The sequence below is a fragment of the Halichoerus grypus genome, chromosome 7 (assembly GCF_964656455.1).
Source record: "Halichoerus grypus chromosome 7, mHalGry1.hap1.1, whole genome shotgun sequence".
Taxonomy (NCBI): domain Eukaryota; kingdom Metazoa; phylum Chordata; class Mammalia; order Carnivora; family Phocidae; genus Halichoerus; species Halichoerus grypus.
The window spans coordinates 41,841,153-41,860,540 of record NC_135718.1 but is presented as its reverse complement, the minus strand read 5'-3'; the positions used below and the strand labels follow the sequence as shown (position 1 = coordinate 41,860,540).

General features: G+C 38.8%; 1 protein-coding gene across 4 annotated transcripts in view; it reads right to left on the bottom strand.

The window, feature by feature from the left end:
• Positions 1-3,725: 3,725 nt before the first annotated feature.
• Positions 3,726-19,388, bottom strand: part of WAPL (WAPL cohesin release factor) — a 92,853-nt gene continuing 77,190 nt past the window's right edge. For 3 of the 4 annotated variants that reach the window (XM_036079319.2, XM_036079318.2, XM_078077488.1), the window contains exons 13-19: positions 17,982-18,157; positions 17,531-17,646; positions 16,989-17,153; positions 13,925-14,132; positions 10,754-10,842; positions 6,367-6,462; positions 3,726-6,073 (exon numbers count right to left, since the gene is read on the bottom strand). In XM_036079319.2, the coding sequence (XP_035935212.1) occupies positions 6,008-6,073; positions 6,367-6,462; positions 10,754-10,842; positions 13,925-14,132; positions 16,989-17,153; positions 17,531-17,646; positions 17,982-18,157 (916 nt within the window). In that variant the 3' untranslated portion in view covers positions 3,726-6,007. The remainder of the gene's footprint in view (positions 6,074-6,366; positions 6,463-10,753; positions 10,843-13,924; positions 14,133-16,988; positions 17,154-17,530; positions 17,647-17,981; positions 18,158-19,388) is intronic. The other variant, XM_036079320.2, reaches the window with a different exon arrangement.

Genomic DNA, 19,388 nt, shown 5'->3' with positions numbered 1-19,388 from the left:
CCTGCTTCTCCCTCTCCCACTCACCCTGCTTGTGTTCCCTCTCTCGCTGTGTCTCTGTCAAATAAATAAAATCTTTAAAAAAAAAAAAAAGATTTATTCACTTACAGAGAGAGTGCATCACGAGTTGGGGGTTGCGGAGAGGGCAAGAATATGAAGCAGATTCCCTGCTAAGTGCAGAGCCCCAGGTGGGCTTGATACCACGACCCACGAGATCATGACCGGAGTCAAAACCAAGAGCCAGTTGCTCAACTGCCTGAGCCACCCAGGCGCCCAAAGTTTCTTGAGTCAGTCTTGGTAAATTCTGTTTTTCAAGGAATTTGTTCATTTCACCTAAGTTGTAAAACTTAATTGTTTAACTCAGTCATAATATCTTTTCAAATGTCTGTAGAGTTGGGGCACCTGGGTGGCTCAGTCAGCTGAGCATCTGACTCTTGATTTCAGCTCAGGTCATGATCTCAGATCTAGCCCCTAGACGGGCTCTGCACTCAGTGGGGAGGGTGCTTGAGATTTTTTTTCCCTCTCCCTCTGCCCCTCCCCACCACCCCCTGCTCATGCTCTCCCTCTCTAAAATAAAATCTTTTTTAAAAAATATTTTATTTATTTGAGAGAGCGCGAGAGCGAGCACACAAGCAGGGGGAGTAGCAGGCAGAGGGAGAGGGAGAATTAGGCTCCCCACTGAGCAGGGAGCCCTACGGGGGTCTCGATCCCAGAACCCTGGGATCATGACCTGAGCCAAGGCAGACATTTAACTGACTGAGCCACCCAGGCACCCCTAAATAAAATCTTTAAAAAAAATGTCTATAGTTTATATTGATATTCCATCTTTCATTCCAGACCCTGGTAATTTGTGACTTTTCTTTCTTGATTGGTCCTAAGTGTTTATCAATTTAGTTAAGTTTTCAAAGAACCAAATTTTGGCTTTGGTAAAATTTCTGGGTTTTTTTAAGATTTTATTTATTTGAGCGAGAGAATGATAGAGCCTAAGCAGGGTGGAGGGGCAGAGGGAGAGGGGAGAAGCAGATTCCCCGCTGAGCAGGGAGCCAATGCAGGGGGACCCCCAGGACCCCAAGATAATGACCTGAGCTGAAGGCAGATGCTTAACCGACTGAGCCACCCAGGTGTCCCCAGCTTACTTGGGTTTAATTGCTCATTTTTCCCCCTAGTTTTTCAGGTAGAAATTTAGATTTTAAGCCTTCTTCCTAAGCATTTAAAGCTAATTTTCCTCTAAGCACTGTTTTACCTACATCCCATGTTTTTAATTTGAACTTTATCATTCAACTCAAACTATTTTCTAATTTCCTATGTGACTGAGTCGTAGGTTAAAAGTATGGTTGATTTTTCGGGGCACCTGGGTGGCTCAGTTGGTTAAGCAACTGCCTTTGGCTCAGGTCACAATCCCAGGGTCCTGGGATTGAGCCCCGTGTCGGGCTCCCCGCTCCTCGGGGAGCCTGCTTCTCCCTCTCCCTCTGCCTTTAGCTCCCCCTGCTTGAGCTCTCTGTCAAATAAATAAATAAATAAATCTTAAAAAAAAAAGTATAGTTGATTTTTAAATGTTATTTTCTACATATTGTACTATATTGACTTATATCTGATGTAATTCCTTTTGGTCAAGGCTCCAGTCATCTGTGAGACTTGTTTTATGACCCACCTTGTAGTCTGTCTTGGTGAAAGCTTCATGTACATCTGAAGAACTGTTGAGTAGTGTCCCATAAATTTCAGTTAAGTCAAGGTAGTAGTTGATCATTCAGATCACTTTTCCTACTGATTTAAAAAAATATATCCTATCAATTCCTGAAGGGTGTTAAAATATCAAACTGGTTGTGACCTTGTCTATTTCTACCTTTTAGTTTTTGCTGTATTTTTAAAGTTCTGCTAGGTATATAGACACAATTATTATTCCTTACTGATGTATTTCCCCCTTCCCCTAATCATCATGAAATGCTTAAGCTTAATATTCATCTTTTGTCTTAATCACTTCATGTTTAGTGTCTATCTTTTCCCATCTTCTTTCAAACTATTTGTATTTAGCAGGTCTCTTTTTCAGTTTGATGATGTCTTATAATTGGAGTATTTGGTATACTTACATATAATTATTGGTATTCTTAGATTTAGTGGATGTTGTTCCTGTCTTTTTTGGTTTTTTTTTGCACTTTTACTTAAATCTATTTGCTCTTGCTATTTGTTTCCTATTTTTCTTTTTTTTGTTACTCTTTTCCCAACTTTGGTTAACCAAATATTTCAGTGTTCCATATTTATTCTTGTAAGCATCTCTACCTATATGTCTTTGCATTGTTTTTTACTGGATATTGTAGGGATTATAACATCCATCTCTAATATAATCTAAGTATTAAACTACTTTTAAGATTTATGAACCTCCCAACAGTATAGTTTCATTTAGCCACATCCTCTGTAATACAACTCTAGATAACAAACAGGCCCTTTTAGGTAACTGAAAACTAGGTAGTATACTGATATGGTTTTCTATTTTCGCTCCTTAAGCCAGTACATAGCCTTTGGAGTATTCAAATTGCACAGAAACCAAGGAAATAGAAGTTTTACCAAAACACTTATTATTCAAATTTTTTGTTCAGAGATTCTAGGGGTGCCTGGCTGGCTCAGATGGAAGAGCATGCAACCCTCGAGGTCATGAGTTCGAGCCCCATGAGTTCGAGTTGGGTGTAGAGATTACTAAAAAATAAACTTGTCATTAATCTATGCATCCAATATCAGGAGACCATTAACTGACAGTGAATTGTGCAAACCTCTTCTGGTCCTTCCTTCTAATGTAAGAAGAAACCGGAGGGACATGTTTGAAACATTTTAATAATCACTGAAGTTTGTTCCATTTTCTCGCTGCTTTAGTCACTACCAAGATATTAACAATTCTGGAAATAATTTTAGAGACTTGCAGTTAAAGGGACCCAAACCCAATGACCTCAGCAATATAAAAGCCATTATCCCAGGTGTCTGAAATAGTCACAGTACTCTACTCTGTTGTTTAGTTTAATTTCCTGACAGAGTGCAAACAGACTGGTGAAAGCTACCATTTACTTGGACCTACGTGCTACTGCTTCACATGCATGGTTTCACTGAGTCTTCACAACCCTGAAGCAAGCAAGAGCCCCATCTTCTAGCCGAGTAAGCAGGATAATTGTCTGGGAAATTGCTCGAACATACATCAGCACTTGTTTTCCAAAGGTATGTGTGTGGTTTAGGTCTTTCTAGAGCCACAGTCTGCACTCTTAAACATGGTCATACACTGTTTATGGCCGGAATGGGAACTCACAGGAACACCCTTCAATCTAGTTTTGTAATTAAAAGCAATGAGGAGAGGTTAAGGAAATCACTTGTATTCCATTCAGGAAACCTAAAAGTCTGATAAGAAAACTGAAAAACTAAAAAGCAACTGTAAAAAAATAAAGTTTTGTGTCATACTCAGAGGGGCAAAAAGACTAAGGCAACTAACTTAAAATACACATCAAGGGCATAACTATACAAGCAGAAAACCACCATCATTAATGAACCTGAGTTTCTGAGAGCTGACATTACATTCAGAGGAGTATTAAAAACATGGAGAAGTACATAATGTTTAATGAAAATTGGTTTTTATGTGTATGTTGAAGGGAAATCCACATAACACCTTGTTTCCCCTTAGTCAGCTATATCAAGTTCATGAGATTTCTTCCTCCAAAACAGTTCAATAGATTTATGTTAAAGACAACATGTGTATTGAAAGTAGCAATTTTATTTGAGTTAAAATTATTTACAAAAACCCAAAGACATACTTCATGAAACTGGTACAAACTATTTTTTTCCTGCCGTTGGCTTTTGCTCCAAAGATCACAGCTGAGAAATACTGTATAAAATAAAAATAGGATTGGATTCAGAAAAGTACTCTACTGTTCTAATTTCCAATTGGTAGTATTTACAGAAATATTTACAATGGAAAAAAAGGTTACTTTAAAACTTTAATTTGCAAGTCAGCCTCAAGTACCCTAAAATGCAGAGTTCTCCGAGGGTTAAAAACACACAAATGCACTGCAGCTGGTGAGGTGATTTCTCCCCCACCACCCCCCACCAAAGTCTGCATTTCTATCAGTGCTTGACAATTAGTTATTATTTAAAAAACAAAACAAAACAAAAAACTGTTAAACACTGAGGTAAATCAATTCTCAAATGATTACCAGTGTAACAGAAAAATGTAGTTCGCCCTGATTGTTCTCATCCAAACATTTTGTAATATTCTTTACCATCTGCCACAAGTCAGTTTTACCAAAAATCTGTTCCTTTTCCTAAATCCAATGATTAATAAATATCAATGCACTTTAAAATTATTAAACAAAATATACCTAATTCAGTTTTATGAATATCATTTATTGATATACTTTTAAAACAGTTTGCTAAGCTAGCTTTTATACTCAGGGCAAATAAAACCTCAATCTTTCCCAAGTTACACTGGCATAACTATGCTGTTAAAAGGTGATGGGTGGGGGTTGGGTGGGTAGGAGGAAGAAAACAATTTGCCTGGAATCAGTTACTTCCTTATAGATATCCCAACAATCTGCATTATCAAAAATAGGAAGACAATAGAAGGCAGCCACTGCATTTAAAAAACATTACAGCTGGCACTAATACAAGAGCCCCGATTTGTCACTTTATACAAGGAAATAACAAAGTCTAAATGAGTAACAATTAGACTTTCAGCTATTTTCCTCAATACACACCAAACTAATATTTTTATGGCTTCAAGTTTTACAAATCCAATGAAGAAACATGATATAACTACCTGAAAGGTATTTAAAAGTATTAATGAAAGAGATCTCTGGAAAGCCTGGATTCAGGCCCAATCACCAAAAAAAAGTTTAACCAGTGGTCTGAACAATAATTAACACAAGAAAGATTTGCAATGTTGTGAAATTAAATATATAAAATGTGTTTTGTGTGTTCCATGACTGTTTTCCAAACACACTGGTCTATGAACTAAGAATCTGAATGAAAAAAAGGATCTTCTCTGAACCAGCAATTTAAGGCTTTGCGTTTATGCATTTGATCCTGTCACTCTATAGAAGAATATACACATTATCTGGAAACATGAATTCCACATTGGTGTTTTAGCTTCCTTATATTTACTGTACTGAACATTAGAAAATATATCTAGAGAGTCCCCCCTCAAAACTTAATGTTTCAAGAGCCGCCTCTAGCATTAAGCTGAAACTACCCTGGGTTTGTCTATTTTGCTTCATCCTTTAACAGGGCACATCATCTTACATAATATTCCCTCAAACTGTTGTTGGTTTTCTTGTGTCTACAGCTATGATTCATCATGGTATGATAATATGGTCATGGTCTCAAAAGTGAAAAATAGTTCAACAACCCAAACCAAATCAAAAATAAAAAAATATACTATCAATCCCTTGTGTCTTTGGATTCCATCTAATTTTAAATATAGACAGTAGTTCAGGGAACAACAACGAAAAAAAATTCACAAAATTATTAAAAGCTTTATTTACGATTGGAATCATTCAACAAAAAAGCAAAAGCAAATGAGCCTGAAAAAGGAACTAAGCTGTTGTCTAGAATGTCCTCAAAACATTCGATACCTCAGTAGCTAAGCTGCCTCTGCACCTGGCTGGCATGACAACAGTGGCTCAACACACACAGCAGTTGCACTAACAGCAGCACAGATTCTCCCCTCACAACTTGCCCGGAATAAAGCAAGAGAACAGGGGAGACTATAAACTCTGCCAAAGTAAGTGTATTGAAATACTGCACGGAATTGTTAACAGCCTGAACCTTTTCCCTCATTTTTGATAGTTGCAGATTGATGTAGTAACTGTCATTTAGCAAATGCAGAATGCATGACGAAGAAATCAGGTGGCCTTAAAAATCCAAACATGAATGATACTGATGAATGTTCTTGGTATATCTTCAAGGACTTCTTTCATGACTTTTCTCTGTCTAAGAATAGCTCCAGCATTACCGAGCACCTGAAGCAAAGGTAAAGCAGCTAGCAATGTTCCAAGTACTCAATCACTCTGGAGATAGATTTCTGGCCTGTGGTTCCAACAGCACACTGAAGGGAGGCGGAGAGAGGAAGTAACAGTTAATACTGTTTTAACAAGCATCAAATCAAAGCTTAAATTTTTTAGCTTCACTAAACTGAACACTATGAATCAAAACACACTAATATTAAATTGTAGCTTTGATAACAGAATATCAATATATTTGGCCATAATAATTATCTTAAAAAGAACACAAGAGAATCCCTTTTTGCTTCTAGTCACGAGGGCCACATAGTATTTTCATTTCTACGGTCATTAATGTATCATATTTATGACCACAGAAGTTGCAACAGAAGCTACTTACAGTAAGATTCATGAAGCTCAGGAATTTTTTGAGCATCTCTGTCATTATTGAAAAGTCCCCTTCTGGCAGATATTCTCGCACAGTGGTCACATTGATCTGAGAAAAGAGATCAAAGAAATACTGGTCAGGTGGCAGAAAACCGGAGTTTGCACCCTGCACTGTGTTGCTGGTTTTGGCACATATCTTCTTCCAAACTTCTACGAGGTCTTTGAACTCCTTGTTTAACATGCCATTTCCTTTTCCACCCTCCTAAACTCTGTGTGTCTGTCCATTCCCTATCCCATCCCATCCTCAGAAAGGTAAAACTGGCAAAAGCTACACTTGTATCCATATTTACTTTTGTAAATATACAGAAAAATGCCTGAAAGAACAAAATGCACTGTTGAATGTGTGTGCGTTGGGGTGGGAAGCAGTGTCAAGAAAAGGAGGGGGAAACTGAGAATGTACCCAAGGTGCTTATGGAGTAACAAAAATCCTCATGTTCCTATGTAGGCCGGGAATTAACTAGATCTTTCCAAAGATAATCTAGTTTCATGAGAGAATGTCAGCAATGCCAGGAGAGAGCATTACTATGTATATATATAACCAATCTGCCACATGGAAAATATATAACTTGCTTAAAACCCTTTTCTATTTCAATGTATTTTTTCAATGTTTTAAAGATAATAATAAAAGGAAAGGCTCTTTTAAGTATGTTCACCTACATCAAAAAAGCACAAAAGAAAATCTGTCCTGAGTTTTAGGCCACAAGGCGGGAGGAGTTTCTGATTTTTGTTGCTGGGGGCAGGGGAAAAGACTACATATTATGCTTTTAAGAAATTTGCCACTGGTCCCCTCTCTCCCTTTTTATTTATTTTTTTGAGGTGGGGGAGAGAGAGAGAGAGAAAATCTTAATCAGGCTCCATGCCCAGCGTGGAGCCTGACCGGGGGTGGGGGTGAGTGGAGGGGGTGGGGGGTGGGGGCTTTGATCTGGATCAAGATCATGACCTGAGCCAAAATCAAGAGTAGAAGGCTCAACTGACTAAGCCACCCAAGCACCCTTCCCTCTCCCTTTTTTTAAAATTCTTGTCAGCGTACTTTTGCAATTATAAAGAAACAAAATAGTATGAATACAGTTTCAGAAAAGATCTAATAAATGTTACTAAAGTAATTATGCAATATCAATCACCCATATTCTAAGTGAGCCACGTTCCCACCAAAAGCCACTACCCATCCCCAGCTGTGAGGTGGAGTGCAAATTTACTCCTATTGAGTTAACACTGCAGCTAAAACACAGAGATTTTACAAAATGCTTAAAAAATATACTGAAGTGGTGAATGTTATAAGGGCAATCCTGATGGAAACTACAGAGCTAAAGGAAAGCTGGATTTAAGAATGTCTTTAGGGGCGCCTGGTGGCTCAGTCGCTGAGCGTCTGCCTTCGGCTCAGGTCATGATCCCAAGGTCCTGGGATCGAGTCCTGTATCGGGCTCCCTGCTCAGCGGGAAGCCTGCTTCTCCCTCTCCCACTCCCCCTAGCTTGTGTTCCCTCTCTTGCTGTCTCTCTCTCTGTCAAATAAATAAATATGCAATTATAAAGAAACAAAATAGTATGAATACAGTTTCAGAAAAGATCTAATAAACGTTACTAAAGTAATTATGCAATATCAATCACCCATATTCTAAGTGAGCCACGTTCCCACCAAAAGCCACTACCCATCCCCAGCTGTGAGGTGGAGTGCAAATTTACTCCTATTGAGTTAACACTGCAGCTAAAACACAGAGATTTTACAAAATGCTTAAAAAATATACTGAAGTGGTGAATGTTATAAGGGCAATCCTGATGGAAACTACAGAGCTAAAGGAAAGCTGGATTTAAGAATGTCTTTAGGGGCGCCTGGGTGGCTCAGTCGCTGAGCGTCTGCCTTCGGCTCAGGTCATGATCCCAGGGTCCTGGGATCGAGCCCCGCATCGGGCTCCCAGCTCAGCAGGGGAGCCTGCTTCTCCCTCTCCCACTCCCCCTGCTTGTGTTCCCTCTCACTGTCTCTCTGTCAAATAAATAAAATCTTAAAAAAAAAAAAAAAAAAGTCTTTAAAAAACAATTTCCAGGAAGGCAGCATGACAGCACGATGGTAGGAATATGGTGGCTATGAAGGCTGCTCGGTAGAAAAGTGCATTGCTATGATACAAAATCAACGATTAGACCCTCGGTTTTCAGTGAAACCCTCAATAATCAAACCCTTTTCTATCAATACTCTACAGAATGCAACATATAGTGCCTGGGGCATGGGAAGGACAGTCATAGCACGTGTTTTTAAACAGAGAACAGCAGATACAAAAAGAAAAAATGAGAGGAGCTCTTTCGGAAAAGCATGCAACTCAATCTCAGATTTGTGAGTTCGAGCCCCACACTGGGTATAGAGATTACTTAAAAAAAAGAGAGAAAATGAGAAATGGCATGGCTTATTTGGGCAATTTAGAAAATACCCAACGGGTATGACAGATTTAGAAAAAGTAGAAGCAGTTTTAACAAGTTTTACTTGTAGCAGTAAACAAAGTGGTGATTCCCTAAATGATGGAAAGCCAAGAAGACTGGTAAGAGTAGTGATCAGATGTGCTCTTTGCGAAGTTAGCTGTGGTGGTCGTGTCCAAGATTTCAGGAATGGATTCAAGAGAGCAGGAAAGACAAAGACCAGTGAGGAGACTGACCACCGCAATGCACCAGATGCATGGTGTGCAATGGAAGAAGACCCAATCCCCTGGGCTTCCTAAGCATGCAGCCCTTTACCATAAAGCAGCATTTGGTACAACCACCTGCTTTCTCGTCTCTCTTCCACTTACACTATTCAGCAAACCAATTTCCTTTACAATTTATGTATCAACCAGTTTTTTGGGGTTAATAATGACCCCCCACCCCAAGACAATAAAGACATCTAGAGTTCTACAAATTCACAACACTGCCCAGAACTTAAGGACCTTATGATCTCTTTAGAGAAGAGAGACAGGGGCACCTGGGTGGCTCAGTTGGTTAAGTGACTGCCTTCGGCTCAGGTCATGATCCCAGGGTCCTGGGATCGAGCCCCGCGTCGGGGTCCCTGCTCAGCCGAAAGCCTGCTTCTTCCTCTCCCACTCCCCCTGCTTGTGTTCCCTCTCATGCTGTCTCTCTCTCTCTGTCAATTAAATAAATAAAATCTTTAGAGAAGAGAGACATATGAATAGGAATTTATTTACATGAGAAAAATGGCCAAAGATAAATCACATGTGCTAGTATCATATGTTAATGTCTAGACCCATTATTTAAGAACATACCGAAACTAGGGTGTGTGCAAAATAGAATACCTAAAAATCATTAAATTTAAATAGTATGCCCATTCTTTCCCCTTTGCCCTTAAAATCTCTGAATTTAAGGAAATAAGGAAAAGGACTGAGCTGAAAAGATTCCAGGAAAGGGGATAAAGATCCTGCAGGGCCTGCACAGCCATGATGAGAACTCTGGTCTTGTTCCTGAAAGCCGCGGTGCCAGTAAGGGCCCCAGTGGAGCAGGCTACTGTAGTGAAGCTAACCCTTTCACTATAGAATAGACTTCCATTCTTGCCTCCTGAATGCCCTTGGTTCCTAAGGAAAAGAACTTTAAAGTTTTCATTTTAAAATCTGGCTCTTCCACTAAACCTTTCTCTAAGAAAGTCCTCCCAATGACCGTCCCAATAGCCAGAACTGTCCACTTCCGTGCTGACTCAGCTCCACCAACTGGACACTAATACTTCTACTTACATCATCATAATCTAAATCTTCACATAGTAATCCCATTTTCCTTGCCAGCAAGTGGTTCAAACAAAAGCCATGTGAGCCAATGCTGGCCAAGATAAGGGGAAGTCTACTTGGCGCAGTGAGTGTGGAGGGATCCTAGGGGGAAAGAGCACTGCTCTTAAAAAGAAACAGACAAGAAGCCACCTTCTTCTGTTGGACACTATTTAACTAGATGAGACATGCAGCCACAGACAGCATGGGGCCAGGAGGAGACCTAGTACAAGACAACATGCAGAGGACAGTAGGGTCTAAAGATAAATTTTCTGAGTCCTTGACAGTATCACTGAGACTACGCTTTTCCATCTTAAGCCAGCTGAGCACAGGTTTTGTATTATGCTTTTACTTCAACCAAAGCCATGTAAATCAATTCATCCATCAATCAAAAACTTTCTCATTAAACCCAATTAACTCCTAATTTTAGAATGTACCTTTAAAAGTTTACCGAATAAAAAAAAATAAATTATAAAAAAGTTTACCAAATATTTGAAAGTTTGAACATGAGGGGGAAAATAAAGTAATACACAAGTTAATTAGGTAATGGTACAAAGTTGTCACAATGCAATCTTTTTAAGACACATGAAACAATACCGAACTCTTACTTACTGGACTCTCCTGGCAGAGACACCCAAGAAGTAGCGCTGTGTATGAGGCCACAATGCAATCCTCCATGTGTTTGCCAGCATGCTGAAGGGCTGAGAATATTTAAACACAAAACTGTTACAGTGTATTACCAAAACCAAAATAACAACAAAAAAACAACCCCACCCAGAACACCAACAATTCTGTTAGTTATCTTTTCTTCAGAACTCCTTAAACATTGATAGATGGTGCTAGGAAAATGGGATATCCACACAAATGAACAAAAAATTATGCAAATGAACGAGGGACCTTAATATAAGCACAAAAACCATAAAACTACTCTTAAACAAAAATAAAGGACTAAATCTTTATGACCTCGGGTTATGAAATGGCTTCTTAGATACCACACCAAAACCAAAAGTGACAAAATAGATAAACCGAACATCAAACAAACTTTTGTGTTTCAAAAGACACCATCAAGAAAGTGAAGAGGCAACGGAGATATGTAAATGAGCAATAAGCACGAAGCACGTGAAAACATGCTTGACACCATTTATTCAACGGGGAACCGCCAATCAAGTGACATATACCTTCACACCCACTAGGATGGCTAAAATAAAAAAGACAAATAACTATTTGTAAGGATTTGGAGAAACCAGAACCCTTAAACATGGCCAGTAGGAATGTAAAATGAAGCAGTCATTTTGGAAAAGAGTATGGTAGTTCCTTAAAATGTTAAACACTGAGTTAAATAATCCATCACTTTCACCCAAGAGAAGTGAAAATATATGTTCACATAAAAACTTGTACATGAATGCTATGTCACAGCAGCATCATTCATAAGAGCCACAGGTGGACACAACCCAAACATCCATCAACTGATAACTAGATAAACAAAGTGTGGTACATACCTACAATGGAATATTTGGCTATAAAAAGGAATTAAGTACTAGTAACATGTTACAACAGGAATGAACCTGGAAAACATTAGGCTAAGTGAAAGAAGCCAGTCACAAAGGGCTACATATTATTCCATTTACATGAAATGTCCAGAATAAGGCAAATCCAGAGGCAGAATTAGTGGCTGCCACTGGCTAGGGAGGGGAGAACAGGGGGTAATGGCTGCTAAATGGGTTTGGGGTTTCTTTTGGGGGTGATGAAAATGTTCTGAAATTACACAGTGGTGATGGTTGCACAAGCTTGTGAATGTACTGAAAACTACTCAATTGTTCACTTTTAAAGGGTGAATTTTACCTTGTTATGGACTGAACTATGGCCCCACCCCCTGCATATGCTGAACTCCTAACCCCCAGTACCTCAGGGTATGTCTACACTTAGACTGGGTGTTTAATTAAAGAGGTAGTTTAAATGAGGTCACTGGGGTGGGGTCCTAATCTGTCTGCCATCCTCATAACAGGAGATCAGAACAAAGATATACATAGAGGGAAGACTATCTAAAAAGATAGGCAAAAGATGGCCACCTACAATCCAAGCTTGGAGAGACAAGCCTGAGACCAACCCTGACACGCTGATCCTCCAGAACTGTTGTTTAAGCCACTCAGTCTACAGGACTTTGTTACAGCAGTCCTCATAAGCTAACACATACCCCAACAGAGCGGTTATTAAAAAAGACTGCTAAGCAACCAAAAATACTATGCCAAAGGGAACATGAACACTTAGAAAAAAGAACAGCAATTTCTTACAATATTAGAACTAATGGCATTAGTGGAAAAGTGGGCATAAGAGAAAGAGACTAGGCTCAGAAAAAGACATTTGCTGGGACTTGCTTCCTAGCTTCGTGAGGCTAAACATATAATTTCGTAACTTGAGTGACAAATGGCAATCCTGTAGTACTTGCATAAACAGTAATCCAATACCAGTTGCTGACAACAGATAATAAATGTAATGTCTCCTTCAGGGTATTCCTTACTGTGCTTGCAAGCTACTACATACCATTTGAGAACTACTACCGTAATGAACCATGAGAGACTATGGACTCCGGGAATCAAACTGAGGGTTTTAGAGGGGAGGGGGGTGGGGGGATTGGTTAGCCCAGTGATGGGTATTAAGGAGGGCACGTATTGCATGGAGCACTGGGTGTTATATGCAAACAATGAATCATGGAACACTACATCAAAAACTAATGATGTACTGTATGGAGACTAACAACATTAAATCAATCTTTAAAAAAAGGAACTATTACTGTAATTTATGATCATATGATAATAGATCTCAATTTAGGGTGCCTGGGTGGCTTAGTTGGTTAAGCATCTGCCTTCGGTTCAGGTCATGATCCCAGGATCCTGGGATCGAGTCCCACCATCAGGCTCCCTGATCAGCGAGGAATCTGCTTCTCCCTCTCCCTCTGCCTCTGCCCAACCCAGCTCCCCCACTCATGCTCTCTCTCAAACAAATAAAATCTTAAAAGGAAAAAAAAAAACAGATCTCAATTTATAAAGTGAGGCTCATACAGGAATCTCAAAATTTCAAAACTGTAAAAACCTTTAGGAGTCCTATTGTTCAACCACTCTCTTTTCAGGTGAGTAATGAAAGGCCAGAGCAGGAAGGAAAGGGAGACTTTTCCGGCACTGCACATGCGCCTTCCTCACTGCTAGGAAGCCAGCAAAGAACCCCTATCTATGAGCACTGAAATACTAAAGCTTGGGGGCGCCTGGGTAGCTCAGTTGTTAAGCGTCTGCCTTCGGCTCAGGTCATGATCCCGGGATCCTGGGATCGAGCCCTGCATCAGGATCCTTGCTTAGCAGGAAACCTGCTTCTCCCTCCCACTCTCTCTGCTTGCGTTCCCTCTTTCTCGCGGTGTCTCTGTCAAATAAATAAAATCTTAAAAAAAAAAAAAAATACTAAAGCTTGTCTGCACTGAACTCAAGAGGCCATAAAAGAATAGCAAGGGGCGCCTGAGTGGCTCAGTCGGTTAAGCGACTGCCTTTGGCTCGGGTCACGATCTCAGGGTCCTGGGATCGAGCCCTGCATCGGGCTCCCTGCTCAGTGGGAAGCCTGCTTCTCCCTTTCCCTCTGCTGCTCCCCCTTGCTTGTGTGCTTACTCTCGCTCTCTGTCAAATAAATAAGTAAAATCATTAAAAAAAAAAGAATAGCAAGATTATGACAACACATGAATTAAAGTTTCAGAGGGAGAAAACATTTTCAATTTGAATACATGACTTAAAATAAATGTACCTTTATTGAGGTCAAGTTCTTCATCGTCCTCCTCCTTCTTATGTTTCTCTTCTGTACCATCGGTCTTTTCAGTTGATACCCACTGTATTTCTCCACTTGTCTCTTGCCACTCTCCACTCTTATCATGCTGAGTGGTGGGAGCATCTTTGATCAATTCATCTGTTTTACTTTCTGCCAATTGGGCTGCTCGTTCTCGCTCAAGGAAAAGCTGATAAAAATTATTTTTGAAGATTATTAAAAGAACACCAAGCAACATGTATGTACCCAAATATAAGGTATGTTTGCTTTTAAAATCACTAACCCTAAGAAGCATGCTATCTGGTTAAAAGGGGTAAGTTAACAAGAAAAGCGTTTGCTCTACAACCAACTGAAGGCAAAAAGGAAAGTATAAATGCTGATGGGATTCAATCAAGTAAACTAAGTGTATCTACTAATGATACAGGCATTCTGTTTGTAAGAATGCAAATCTTAACACTTGCCCTTAAATTGGATAATGACAGGATATTTCAAGCAAAAATTACAAACTTGATGTAAAAAAAATTTTTAAAGCCTGAGCAAACTAAATAAATTAAGAAAGAAAAGACACTAAATAAAACTACATAAATTGGGGAAAAGCAACATGGCCTCTTTAAAAAGAAATTTAAAGAGATAAACAAGGGATGCCTGAGTGGCTCAGTCGGTTAAGGGGCTGCCTTCGGCTTGGGTCATGATCCCAAGGTCCTGGGATTGACTCCCACATCAGGCTCCTTGCTCATCAGGGAGCCTGCTTCTCCCTCTGCCTGCCACTCCCCCTGCTTGTGCTCTCTCTCTGACAAGTAAGTAAATAAAATCTTAAAAAAAAAAAAAATTCTCTCTCTCCCTCTGCCCCTCCCCGCCACCCACCCTGTCGGCTTGCTCTCTCTCTCTCATAGATAGGTAGATATTAAAAAAATAAAGAGATAAACAAGCACCAGTAAAAATAAAAAGCAAAAGGTCTCAAGAGGACTCAGAACTGGACCTCAACTAATATTATTAACAATGGAAGAACACAGTGAAAACTAAGTCAAAAGGGAACCACTGGATTCCTTGCTTTCATGTACTTAATTTTCCTTGTGCTGGTACAGAGCTGAATGTATGGAAAGCATTTATTGATAGGATTTGGGAAAAACTCCAAGTTACTAAAAACAACTACCTGAAAATCAAATGCCAAGCAGACCTCAAAAGTTTGCTGAGCATAGCGAAGAGTGGTATATAAACTTTAATATCCTTAAGAAAATAAAATTTGAGCTTTATATAAAAGTGGTATTAAAATTTCTTAAAATTTCGGGATTCCCAAAACCCCTTTGTAGAATCTGTGAGGTCAAAATCATATTCATAATAATATTGACTTCTTTCATTCTCTCTTGAGTGTATAGTGTTTTCCAGGATCTACATACTATGGGATTATGTTACTGCTCTGATGGCTAATGGAAGGAGTGTCTTTGTTTTATAATTTTCTCAGTTTTGATTTCAAATTCAGTAAATATCAATAGATTGAACACACATAAACAAAAATTCTCTGGAGTCCCTAATAATTTTTAATAGTGTAAAAGAACTCCTGAGTTCAAAGTATTTGAGAAGAGAATGATGGGGTCCTAGTTAAGACTCAGGAAAAGATCAAGCTGTTGTGGGTTACTTCTTTCAAGGATTACTAGTTTCAAAAAGGCCAAAAGGATTAACAGGGTAGCAAAGGTTTCAGAAACAATAAAATGGACAGTTCATTACCAATTCTGAACATATGCAAATTGTCATTTAAGGAAAGAAATAACAAAGGTAGTTAGGAACCTATTAGATTGGAAAAAAAAGTTAAAAAACTGCAATGCCCACCATTGTCAAGAAACAAAAACTCACATGCAGTTTTTTGGGAGAAGTGTAAACTGAGGAGAGAGACTATGTTTACTGGCTGGGATCAGGTGACATCAATTTTTATTTTCATTTTTTAAAAGATTATTTAATCTCTACACTCAATGTGGGGTTTGAGCTCGTAACTCTGAGATCAAGAGCACATGCTCCTCCAACTGAGCCAGCCAGGTACCCCACAGAGATATCAATTTTATCTTTAGTTTTTTTAAAGATTTCTATTTTATTTATTTGTCAGAGAGAGAACGCACAAGCAGGGGGAGCAGCAGGGGGAACAGCAGGCAGAGGGAGAACCAGGCTCCCCACTGAGCAAGGAGCCCGATGCGGACTTGATCCCAGGACCCTGGGATCATGACCTGAGCTGAAGGCAGACACTCAACCAACTGAGCCACCTAGGTGTCCCTCAATTTTTATTTTTTAAATTTTTTTTTTTTTTAGTGTCCAATAATTTATCAGTTTCTTATAACATCCGACACATCAAATTTTAAATATACATACTCTGATACAATTCTTTTGTTTTTTTTTTAAGATTTTATTCATGTATTTGAGAGAGAGCACGAAGTGGGGGGAGCAGAGGGAGAAGGAGAAGCAGACTCCCCACTGGGCAGGGAGCCTGATGCTGGGGTCGATCCCAAGGCTCCGGGATCATGACCTGAGCCAAAGGCAGATGCTTTACTGACTGAGCCATGCAGGCACCCCGACACAATTCTTAAGCCAGGAAATTACTCCACAAACATACTATGAAAAGTATTCCCTCACCCCCAAAAAGGGGAAAAGTATGGCCCAATACTTAGGAACACAAAGTACTAGACACAGATCAGACCAGGAAGTAAATGCTTGAAGGACCTGAACTGCACGGGATTGGGGATGGGACTTGATTCCCAATTTGTTACCAATAATCTTTTGATTTATCAACAAATATGCCTGTTTCTCCTTTTCACTATCAATGCCTAACGAGTGATTATTACAGTTGAACTGTCAATGGAGTAAAGTACAGAAAGGTATAAATTCTAACCCAATGTACCTCTCAGTGAACTGATAAGGGTGAGAGACAGACAGACAGACACATACACACACACACACACAAAGGGAGGAGGGAGGGAGAGAGGAGGAAGGTGCAACTGATGAAGAAGTTGGACAATGCAAAAAACTGAAGGTGTTAGCTTGTTTTGAAGTTGTTCCTTACCTGCACTAAAGCCTGAACGGCATGAATTTGTCCAGCTATCCTTAAACTATCATCTCCTTCTCCACTACAGAGGGAAGAATCAAAAGAACATGATGTTTCCATGTTGACAAGACAGTGCCGATTCCGAGCACTATACTCCACTAGATTTATCAGTAGACCTAAGCCCTACAAAAATTAAAACATGCTTATTACCACAGGTGGGAATTAAAAGCACATCAACACAATATACATAACTTCTGTTGGCAGCTAGAAACCTAATCAGTGTTCTACCACCCACTAAATGGTTAAAAACCAGTATGTAAGATAATGGTCTTCCCAATGATTTCACCACTTTTTAAAAATCACTACTTTTAGTTCTTACACTTTTAATTTTTACACAGAACCCTTCATAGCTCTCTTTTGTACAATAAGGTATGTTCACAAGGAATCCAGTGAAATCCACAATATATCAAATAGTTGGTTCTTAAACCCAAAACTAAGATGAAATTTTTTTCATCTCAATAGATCAAATACTCCTTCATGAAACAGTCACTCCAACTCACCAGCACTCGAATATCAAATCTCTGCTCCTGAGGTAGGTACTTTGGAACCTGAAGCACACAGTTCATTGCTGTGCCAATCAAGCCATCCTGTTCTCCCGTTTTGGTACTGCCCCACTCTGAAATAAGGAATGTTAACAATGTGAAAATTGTTATTGATTCTTCTATGTAACACTAATAACCAATATTCATTAACATTGATATTAAAAGTTAGAAATGTATAGCTATTTCTTTATTGAAATATATTTTTGACTGTACTATTTCCAAACCAAGCTACCAGGCTGGTCCTAAAAATACTACCCCTAAAAGTAGTTTACATCTATATGTGAGTAAGTGAATTACATGATGGCAATGAAAAAATCACTACATTAGAAAAGAAACAAGGGGAATTAACTTGTTTTTGCATGTAATATACAGGCTTTCAGTGAGAATACATGTAGAAAATATTACTTACCATTATCATTAGTTAAATTGAGCAATACCCCAATGATGGCCCTCATGCAGTCTTCTACTGCTTTGCCCACGTGGTTGGTTACATTCTGGTGAGGCAGAGGCTTACTGTCAGGTAAGCATATGCTGTTCTCAGCACGATTATACTGCTGAATCAATCCTTCACAATGCTGTAATGCTCTTAAGAGAAAACAAAATGTAGACTATTATGCTAAACAAAATTAATTATACTAAGAATTTCTACTTCCTTGGACCTTAATATTTTAAATGTCATAAATGCTGCCTAATTAATTTCTCTTTCTACTCCAGAAGTTATAATGTATTAACTATTTAATCATATACCAAGTGTGTCTAATACCACACTAAGTGCTAAATTTTATTTTGAGAAAACTTAGTTAATTTTGATTTTTCTAAGGAAAGTTAAAATTATAAACTCAATGCAGGAGTTTACATCTATACTACTTAAAGTTGTCTCCATTTTACCAATCTCTCCAATACAACAGACCTACCACCATCCCTCCCCAAACAAGGTAAAACCTTTAAGAGCTAACACTGGACATTTCTGAATTTCATTCAGATGTTCTTCATTTAGGTTGCAAGCTCTCAGCAGCTACAGAATATTATTTATGTTAGCAATGCATAATAAATAACCTTATATAGATGGTATTAAATACTTCATAAACATTAGAGCAAACCATATTTTTTAACATGAGGTCATTTAAGTGACATGTATCCTGGCAGCCATATAAGGGTATCAGCTGCATCCCAAAGATTCTCAAGATGCTATCCAAAATAACAAGGAAATGTAATCCTTAAGTGAGTCTAGTATTTCTGAAGCCTCTCTTTAAATCACCAGGTCCATTAATTTAAAAAAAGTCTATGAGAGACAAAGTAAGCTGTCAGTTGATTCCTCATGTACTATATACACCATACAAAACCCTTGAAGAAAACTGCACTATATCTAATCCCTCTCTAGCCTCTCCTTAAAACATACCATATGGTTAGGAAGGTGTTCCTCATGTCTAATCTAAAATAATTTGTTGTTTAGATGTTTGAAGATGTTAGCCAGAACAACCATGCTGTTATTGTTAACTGCCTTCAGTAGTGCTGAGCTAAATCATGGTTTGGGTTGGTAAACGAGGGAAGAACAGCAGGGGTGTATCATTTTAATCTTTCAATATACTCTCTCTGCTTTTATCAGACATGATAACTGAAAAGTTCAAAAAGCCAGAGGAGTGATATTTCACAAACATCCAATTCTGACCTCTACTGCCACTTCTAAAACGTCTGATGGAAAATTCCTATTCACGATGAAAGAAATGAAAACTGTCATATTAAATACCTCCTTTTGGAAGACACTTGTCAGGGGTCATGAAGTATATAAGAGACATATTTATTTTATTATTTATTT